This window comes from Barbus barbus (genome assembly GCF_936440315.1).
Source record: "Barbus barbus genome assembly, chromosome: 43".
NCBI classification, from domain to species: Eukaryota; Metazoa; Chordata; class Actinopteri; order Cypriniformes; family Cyprinidae; genus Barbus; species Barbus barbus.
The window spans coordinates 26,198,900-26,208,899 of NC_136721.1; the positions used below are offsets into that span (position 1 = coordinate 26,198,900).

At 40.1% G+C, this 10,000-nt stretch overlaps 2 protein-coding genes across 3 annotated transcripts in view; both read right to left on the reverse strand.

Annotated features, from left to right (window-relative positions):
- Positions 1 to 685, reverse strand: part of arsb (arylsulfatase B) — a 12,571-nt gene extending 11,886 nt beyond the window's left edge. Inside the window, exon 1 of the mRNA XM_079404720.1 lies at positions 255 to 685. Within this exon, the coding sequence (XP_079260846.1) occupies positions 255 to 488 (234 nt within the window). The 5' untranslated portion in view covers positions 489 to 685. The remainder of the gene's footprint in view (positions 1 to 254) is intronic.
- A 999-nt stretch (positions 686 to 1,684) lies between these two features.
- The window catches only part of LOC306862229 (dimethylglycine dehydrogenase, mitochondrial-like), a 21,528-nt gene continuing 13,212 nt past the window's right edge, over positions 1,685 to 10,000 (reverse strand). For both annotated transcript variants that reach the window (XM_079404968.1, XM_079404969.1), the window contains 9 exons: positions 9,293 to 9,462; positions 8,006 to 8,159; positions 6,477 to 6,642; positions 6,187 to 6,317; positions 5,331 to 5,548; positions 5,070 to 5,227; positions 4,171 to 4,230; positions 3,825 to 3,959; positions 1,685 to 2,278 (listed from right to left, as the gene is read on the reverse strand). In XM_079404968.1, coding sequence (XP_079261094.1) covers positions 2,069 to 2,278; positions 3,825 to 3,959; positions 4,171 to 4,230; positions 5,070 to 5,227; positions 5,331 to 5,548; positions 6,187 to 6,317; positions 6,477 to 6,642; positions 8,006 to 8,159; positions 9,293 to 9,462 — 1,402 coding nt within the window. In that variant the 3' untranslated portion in view covers positions 1,685 to 2,068. The remainder of the gene's footprint in view (positions 2,279 to 3,824; positions 3,960 to 4,170; positions 4,231 to 5,069; positions 5,228 to 5,330; positions 5,549 to 6,186; positions 6,318 to 6,476; positions 6,643 to 8,005; positions 8,160 to 9,292; positions 9,463 to 10,000) is intronic.

The following is a 10,000-nucleotide window of genomic DNA, read 5'->3' on the forward strand; positions in this document are numbered from 1 at the left end:
CTAGTAAAAACTACTGACAGAAGTTATATGAACCTTATTGCATTTGAATTCTACTTCCTCATCCTCAAACCTCATGTCTGAGACCACAGATCTAATTCAGAAAGTGAACTGAGTTTGATTACAGTATTAGCGCAGTATTTACAGTAGAGTACTGTAGGGAATCCCCTGGTATAGCACAGATTTATGGTTCTGTAGTGTACTGTACTATAGTATACTCTAGTGTACTGTACTGTAGTATACTGTAGTGTACTGACCTGGTAGCGGCCGGTCATCAGCTGGCTCCGGGACGGAGAACACAGCGGCTGGACGTAGTAGTTCTCCAGCCGAACCCCGAGCTCGGACAGCCGGTCCAGATGAGGAGTCCGGATCTCAGAGCCGTGATAGCCCACATCATTCCAGCCATAATCATCCGCCAGAATCAGCACGATATTCGGCGGTTTGGCGGCGACAGAAACGAGCAGAAAACACAGCGCACAGAGATTCCTCATTCTGAGTCAGACACGGAAGAGCCGAGTCATCTGAACCGATTCCTGTCACAGACTGAAGTAAAGCAGAACTGACTCGAACCCGGCGGGAGGCTGCGGAACCACAGCACCGGAGGACACTCAGCTCATGAATATTACTTTCGGTACTTTTAAGTTCCGTCATTCGCGAGGGCTTGTCTCTGAATATTAATGAGTCATGTGACGTCCCTCGTGATGCTTCGGTCACGTAACGTTATTAATATTCATGAACCAAATGTTCCGTCTTTTTAAGAGAACCTCCCGAGATCCAGAAAAAAAAAATTAGGAAAAAATTAGTTTTTTTTTCATGTCATTACATTGTTTAGAGCATACGAAAAAATAGTTTGCTTGTTTTTTTTAAATGATATTTCATCCATATGTTGTGCTATGTCCTTGGTATAAAATAAATAAACCAATAAAAGGGCATGAATGAGCATGCATAGGCAAAACAATTGGGATTTTTTTAAATAACCAAAACATTTTTAGGTTTCAGGATTTTTTACACCAAACTTTGAACAGTATAAATATGATTCTGAACTGTTATAACAGAATGCTTTGATATACCTTTTTCTTTCTGCAAAATGTGTGTAAGATGGCCATAAACTGAATGATATACAATGTATCTATAAACTGTTTCTAATTTGCATTTTAATGTGTTTTTGGGGCTACATGTAATGAAAAAATAAGTGTAATAATGGGAGCAATAATTGACAAGATTTTCATAATAATATATTTCATAGGAATATTGAAATATGTTTTTTTTCCCCTATATTAATTTGTTGTGTCTGCCAAAATGCGTAATAAACATGCTTTTAGTCCCGGTGTCCTCAACTGTGGACATGTATATATTTTGATTTGCATCCCCATACATTTTCCTGAGATGTTGATTTATGACAAACAGTTTAAAAATAGTCAGATTTAAATGATAATTACAAAATATGATCATATTTCAATAAAAGTGATCACTAAATTAATATCAGACATTTCTGAAGACCAAGCAGAGGGTGAAACCTCCAACATTTGGTGTCTCTGAAAAGCCTTTACGGGACATCCAGACTCCAAACTGTACAATATAATGTCCTCATATGAACACAGGGTCTCAGGAGGATAAACAAAAGTTCATCAACATATCAATAAGAACCTACACCTTTAAAGCTTTTACTTACATGATGAAACCTGTCAGAGCGGAGAAAGTGTGTTTATTCACAATGAGAACATACAGTAGAGAGATACAGGAATAATCAGTAATACTGACCCTGTGCTTAGTTAGGGTCCTTCTCTGGCTCACTGTAAGACCCTCATAAACACACAAGTCTAAAGAGTTCAACACCACTGTGAGAATAATTCACACAAGCTGGTCAATCATTAAGACATGATGTTTAAGCAGCAAATCATCACAGTTTTCTGTTTAAAAGATTTCTAACACAGACTTTAAAAATTACAACCTTTACATTTCCATATCCTGGCACGATTACAGCAGATTTATAAAGCTGAGATATATCACGATTCGGCTGATATTTCCCTGATCTGAGAGTGTTTGATGAAGCTGATTGAGCTCATGATGGTCAGACGCTCCGGTTCTTCTTCTGCAGGCGGGTTCTGGTGGGTTCTGTGAGGACCAGCGGCTCCTGAGTGACCATGGCCGGGTATTTCTGACCCAGAAGCTCCACCTCCAGCTTCTGACCGGTGTGGGTCAGGTGCAGGGGCAGGTAAGCGAAGGCCAGGCTCTGCTGTGTGCTGTAGCTGTACGATCCTGACGTCGTGTTCCCCACCACCTCCACACAACACCACAAACACACGGTTTCACACAAAAAAAGATTTGATTATTTTAGATTTCTTTTTTTTAAATAGTAATCATTAAAAATGGTTCATAAAAATGTAAATTGAAGAAAATAATACATTCGTTAAAATGAAATCTGGGGTTACATGAGAAAAGTAATATGAGTGACACTAAAAGAAAGGAAAAGAGGTGATCATATATGTGACCCTGGAGCACAAAACCAGTCATTAGGCTCAGGTTTTAAAAATAGGACAATATTTGTCTGAGATACAACTATTAGAAAATCTGGAATCTGAGGGAGCAAAAAAATCTAAATATTGAGAAAATCTCCTTTAAAGTTGTTCAAATGAAGTTCTTAGCAATGCATATTACTAATCAAAAATGAAGTTTTGATATATTTATGGTAGGAAATGTACTAAATATCTTGATGGAACATGATCTTAATATCCTAATGATTTTTGTCATAAAAGAGAAATGTATAATTTTGATCCATACAATGTATTGTTGGCTATTTCTACAAATATACCTGTGTTACTCATGACTGCTTTTGTGCTGCAGGGTCTCATATTACCAATTTGAGTTTATATCTCAATTAGGAGAAAGAAACCGTCAGAATTGCAAGCTTGTTTCCACCATAGAAAACATTTAACCTCTCAGAATTTGGACTCCTTTTTTCTTAAGCAGTTCTGAGAAACCAAAGTTAGAATTGCTAAATATGAACTTAGAATTGTGAGATAAAAACTAAAAATCAGAATTGCAACATATAAACTCACAATTTGGAGAAAACATCAGAATAGTGATGATTGTGATAAGCTGTTTTGCAAAGGAATAAAAAATAAACGGAATTGATAAACACAAATAATAAACATAACTTTTTATCTCACAATTCTGACTCTTTTCTTGCCATTCTGAACTGAGTTAAGTGAAAAAGTCTGAATTATGAGATATAAACTAGAATTGTAAGAAAAAAAGGTAAATTTTGTGTTTTATTGAGTGTCGGAAACAAGCTTCCATCAAAAACAGAAGTCACTCTGGATGAGCTGATGTTTCTTTCGTAACACACACAGCGAAACGCTTTCCTGTCAGCTGATCTGGTCACAGCCCATTGTGTTGTGTTAGCTTCACCTATCCGTTGGGTGCGTGTGTGTGTGTGTGTGTGTGTATTGTGTTGTGTTATTAGTGCTGTGTTAGCTTCACCTCTCCGTTGTGTGTGTGTGTGTGTGTGTGTGTATTGTGTTAGCTTCACCTCTCCGTTGTGTGTGTGTGTGTGTTGTGTTAGCTTCACCTCTCCGTTGTGTGTGTGTGTGTGTGTGTGTGTGTGTGTATTGTGTTGTGTTATTAGTGCTGTGTTAGCTTCACCTCTCCGTTTTGTGTGTGTGTGTGTGTGTGTGTGTGTGTATTGTGTTAGCTTCACCTCTCCGTTGTGTGTGTGTGTATTGTGTTGTGTGTTGTGTTATTAGTGTTGTGTTAGCTTCACCTCTCCGTTGTGTGTGTGTGTGTGTGTGTATTGTATTGTGTTATTATTGCTGTGTTAGCTTCACCTCTCCGTTGTACCAGACGGTCTCGTTTCCCTCCGGGTCGATGTCGTCTGTGTGCAGCGTGAGGAACGCCAGCCGCCGGCTCAAACCCTGAGCTCTGATCTCCAGCAGAGCCTGTTTACCGATGAAGTCTGCAGGCTGCCAGAGAGAGAGAGATAGAGAGAGTGCTCCAAACCACTAACAACATCTCACTCACTCACACACACACACACACACACACACACACACACACTCACTCACACTCACTCACACTCACACACACACTCACACACACACACACACACACACACACACACACACACACACACACCTCAGCTGCTCCTCACACACTGCTGCTGTTTATTATTACCTTACTGAGTTTGATGAAATAGTCCAAACCGGCTTCTAAAGGATTCGTGTCGCAGTTCATCTGAAAACAAAAGACAAAATCTTTATAAGATAAGATGAATGTTGTGTGTGTGTGTGTGCGCACGCGCGTGTGTGTGTTTATTAGTGTGTGCGTGTGTGTTTGTTTGTTCGTTTATTAGTCTGCTTGTTTATTAGTGTGTGTGTGTGTGTGTGTGTACGCGCGTGTGTGTTTATTAGTGTGTGCGTGTGTTTGTTTATTAGTCTGTTTGTTTATTAGTGTGTGTGTGTGTGTGTGTGTGTGTGTGAGTGTGTGTGTGAGTGTGAGTGAGTGTGAGTGAGTGTGTGTGTGTGTGTGTGTGTGTGTGTGTGTGTGTTGTTTATTAGTGTGTGTGTGTGTTTGTTTATTAGTGTGTGTGTGTGTGTTTGTTTATTAGTGTGTGTGTGTTTGTTTATTAGTGTGTGTGTGTGTTTGTTTATTAGTGTGTGTGTGTGTTTGTTTATTAGTGTGTGTGTGTGTTTGTTTATTAGTGTGTGTGTGTTTGTTTATTAGTGTGTGTGTGTTTGTTTATTAGTGTGTGTGTGTTTGTTTATTAGTGTGTGTGTGTTTGTTTATTAGTGTGTGTGTGTGTTTGTTTATTAGTGTGTGTGTGTTTGTTTATTAGTGTGTGTGTGTTTGTTTATTAGTGTGTGTGTGTGTTTGTTTATTAGTGTGTGTGTGTTTGTTTATTAGTGTGTGTGTGTTTGTTTATTAGTGTGTGTGTGTTTGTTTATTAGTGTGTGTGTGTTTGTTTATTAGTGTGTGTGTGTGTTTGTTTATTAGTGTGTGTGTGTGTTTGTTTATTAGTGTGTGTTTGTTTATTAGTGTGTGTGTGTTTGTTTATTAGTGTGTGTGTGTAGTACCTCAGCTCCCCAGGCTCTGAAGCCCTTCTCCAGTCTCAGTGAGCTCATGGCATATGTGCCGAAGTTATCGATGTTCTCATCTCGTCCCGCCTCCATCAGCGCCTCATACACCACTGACATCTTCTGCATGTCCATATAGAGCTCCCAACCCAACTCACCTACACACACACACACACACACACAAACACACACAAGGGTATGAGGACAGCAGCTCATCTGCATGCATCCTGTCGATTAGCATGACTAGCGTGTAGCAGTCACCTGTGTAGGATATGCGGATGGCGCGGAGGGGAACGCCGGCGAGCTGCATGGATCTGCAGTGTAGGAATCTGAAGGCCGTGTCACTCATGTCTTCATCTGTCAGCTTCTGAAGAACCTCCCGTGACTTGGGCCCGGCAATGCCCAGAACACCGACCTCATCCGTCACGTTACACACACTCACAGCGTACCCTCCGTCACACACCTCGCGCTCGATCCACCTGAGACACACAGAAACACACACAGCAGCTGGAGCCTGCAGTTCATGCAGGGAATGAGAGATGCTTGCATTACACTTATGGCCGTGCAGTTACGGTTTACAGTTTTTTTCAGCTGCTTACACACATTTTCAAAACTTTGCTTTTTTTTTTTTTTTAAACTTTACACACAAATCCAAGAATTGAACGCAAAATGCCTCACATCTTTTGCAAAATGAAGCACTGCATTCAAAATATGTTTAGAAATGTTTTCACACATGATCCAATAAATAATTCGTGTCTGGAGCTCAAACGCTGGACTGTAACAGGCTTCAGCTCATCACTAGTGAAGACTGACTTATTAACAGCTACATCTGTTAGTGCTGCAGGTCAATTCAACTTCATCCAGAAGGGGGCACCGTGCGTGTGTGCGTGTGTGTGTGTGTGTGTGTGTGTGTGTGTGTATATATATGTGTTTTGGGAGGGGGTCAATGTGCTGTTTCCTGATTGGATGAGACAAGGGGCAGAAACCAGACAGCTGTGTTACTGACACACACACACTCCAGATATTCTCACATTACACGCACTGGCTCCTTCAGCTCTTAGATTGTAGTAATAGTTACTGATGTGTGTGTGTGTGTGTGAGAGAGAGAGAGACCCACCGCAGATCGTGCAGCTCTGATCCGGAGCCTGTGATGAGCAGAAACTCTCCAGGTGCAGTCTGGGTAACCGTGACCTCAGCGTAGACACGCCCCCGTGGGGTCAACATGTGACTGATGTTGGTTTGACCCACCTGAGAAACATTAGATCATCATGATTCAATCAGCACACACACACACACACACACACACACACACACCCCTCTGGTCCAGATCATCAGACTGTCTGTAATATATTTCACTAAATCATACAGCTGTAGTATACACAGTGGTTTTCCTCTTGTTTCTCTCACCTTTGGCAGTGTGTTGGCGAACAGCCGGTCAAGCAGCCGGTGTGAATCTTCTCCTTTCACGATGAACTTCCCAAAAGGTGAAAGGTCAATCACACCCACGCCCTCCATCACCAGTTTACACTCGCGGCCGACCGGCCCGAACCAGTTAGTCCTTCTGAAGCTGGGCCTGCATACAGGACCCGAGAGAGACATGCACTCACAATCCTCCAATCAGAGCAGCACATTTCACTTCATTATAGCATTATTTACACTAATGTAAAACATTTGGGGTCAGTAAGATTTATTATTTTTTTAAAGAAATTTGTTTTTTTTTAGACTTTATAGTTAATTTTCTTCACGAACAGCGCCGTAGTTACCTCATGTGAGAAATGTCATGTAGATTTTAAGTTGCTGAACTATTTTACTGATAAAATCATCAGAGTACCGGGTTCATTGTTTCCATTTGTGCGTCTGTACGAGAGAGAGAGCGGGAGAAATAGACTAAATTTGTGGCAAAACATGGAAATGATCTGTCGTTTTTATCCTGTTGTTTACTATATTTATTTGTTTAGCCAGTGTCGTCGTGGGCTTTGGTTATTTTTCTGTTGTAAGACCTTTGAAATATGATATGGTCATGTAATGCGGTCAAGAGCTGCCTGGAACTACGTTCATCGTGCGTTTCCCTGAAAAGAATTGCACACCTAAGAAAGTTCATCAGCCAATCAGATTCAAGCATTCAATGGCTTGCAGTATAAACTGTAATATTTATAACATTTATCAAATGTTTTTACTGTATTTTTGATCAAATAAATGCAGCTTTGGTGAGCAGAAAATACTTCTTTTAGAAACATTATAAATCTTACCGACCACAAACATTTAACCTTTTTTTTTTTTTTACAATTTAAAATAAATTGAGTGTTCATTTGAGTGGTACAAGACTTTGTGACTTGTGTTCTGTTTGAATTTGGAACACACACAAAGAATTTAGTGGATTCAAGGATTTACGGTGCTGTATTTAAAAAACGATTACAAATCCTTCCCTCACGACCATAGGAATGAATGGAATGTCGAAAAAACTGGGGTTTTTTCCATTTAATTTTGTCACACTTGAACATGGATCACACACAAAATATTGAGTGGATTCGAGGACTTTATGTGGGTGTAAAAATAGTGACAAATCCTTCCCTCGCGCCCTTCGCCATAGGAATGTCGAAAAACATATTTATTTGATTTAAAAAAACAAAAAATCTGACACAATCCAGAAAAAATGTTTATCCAAACAAAGAAAACTACAGAATATTCCCAAGGCAAAAAACACTTACATACCCCCCCCACACGAGCACACACATAGAGACACATTATAACACCCATGATTAAAGAAAACAAAAGAAAAAAAAAACATAAATATTAAGAAAAAATATATATAAAAATGGATCAATAAATGCTTTCTGGACCAAAAAAAAAGTTTAATTTTAGGCCTTCTGGTCATTTTGACTCGTGAGGGAAAGATCTGTTACAAAACAAATTATTTGAATGATTTCTGATCTCACTTGTATCCGGAGTCGTCTCCGGGTTTGTGGAAGTAATGCGGCTGCTCCCATCCTGCGTGGAAGCCCATAGAGCATCTGTCCTTCAGCAGCTCATAGACACCGCTGACCCGGTCAGTCGGGCGACCCGCGAAGCGCTCCTCCTTCGGGTAACCCACTGAAACCAATCATAGCTCAGAGATCGTCCACATCACTCTCGCGCAGAGGTCGCGTTAACCAAACATTTTCCGTCATTTACGGAATTTTTTAGCAGTGATGGAAAAAATGTGAAGGCTGTCTGTCCCTTTGACAGATTAGACTGAAGGTGTTAGATCTCTTGTAATTTCTAACTGTAATTCCCAGCTGTGTCCAGTTGGTGGAAGCAGAGTGGATCATCAGCTCCAGAACAAAAATAAAACTGTCACCAGTATTTTGCGTTTGGTTTGGTTACGCACAGGCGAGTGTCCACAAGTAAAGCGAAAGCACTTTGCACTGCCGCTTCGCTTGATCTGAGGTGTCTGCAGATATCTATATAACACTACAACTAAAGAGCGCCAAAACAATATTTATTACTTGAATTTCCTAATAAAATGGACAGAATTTGAAATCTGAGATTTTGTTTCATATCAAAAGTAACAAAGCACAAATCTTAGCCTATTGAGATTTTATTTATTGCAAATAGTGGCAATTATCTGCACCTCAGTATTGTAGTACATGATAAAACTGTATGCAATTTTAATGCAATAATGCAATAAAAACGTATTGAGTGTAAATTACAATTTTAATTCAAGTTATTAAATGGATGCCACAATTTTGGGATAATAAAGCCCTCCCTACACGTACCCTAACCCCACCCAGTACTTTATTTTTTTTAACTTTTCAATTATTTCCTTAATTTTTATTAAACATAAATGCCTTTAGGATGTGATACGAGATTTGCAAAAAGAATGAAAAAAGTTAGCCAAAAGGCGGATTCGAACTCGGGTCGATCACATCAAAAAGCATTGGCTTTACCGCCTTCGCCACTGAAACTGATGGTGGAGTTAGAGTAAAATCTGCCAACAAGGCGGGCCATTTGCAAATAGACACTCCGATAAATTAATGCATAAGCCTATATGCTCGTCCTGTAGGTTCATTATTAAAAATGAAAATGTGAACAAAAATGCAAGCAATTAAATGTTATTATAATTAAAATATGAAAATTAAAATGGTGTTTAATAATAGATTATGACGGAATTTTTACGACCCTGTCCGCCAAAATGACGGACAATGTTGAAGTCTAACGCAACCGCTTCCTGTCACGTGACTCACCGACGTTGTTGAATCCGTAGGACTCTCTGGCTTTGGCGCACAGATAGGGGACGCTGGTCCAGTGAGCGTAGCGGTTGGGGTCGCACTCAATCAGATCATACGGCGGCTCACCGCTCACGATCCAGTCGCTCAGAAACTTCCCCACTCCTCCAGAGTGAATGATACCGTACCTGTCAATCACACGGCACGCACCTGTCAATCATCACCACGGTATGACATGTTCAAGCAATTATTTACATTTAATGGATTAAAATATGAAATATGTGTGAATATATGTGCGTCTTCTATAATCTGTATAATTAAAATAACTATAATTAATAAATGATATACATTATAATAATGGGAACTCCTGGTTGTCAGTCTCACTGTGAGGTGAGTTAACACTCTTCTTACTAGTCTTTCTACTGGCTTGCTGTCTGGTTGGGTAGCTTTCCTCTCTGTAAGCTTTTAGGCTTCAAAGGCTTTAGTACTTGCGTTGTCTCTGGTTCTCTTTAACACTATCGGATTACCTTCCAACATGGAACTTGGTACCTGCCTAGTGAACTCAGGGCGCTCGACGGGCACCCACGCCTTGACTCGACGTACGAGCATTGCCACTCACTCGGGATTATCCGACATCTGCGTTACATACATCGCTCAGATAGAAGGATTTTTACTATTCAGCAGCCAAAACCTTCAGTTATTCCATGCATCTGGTCTAGTAACAGA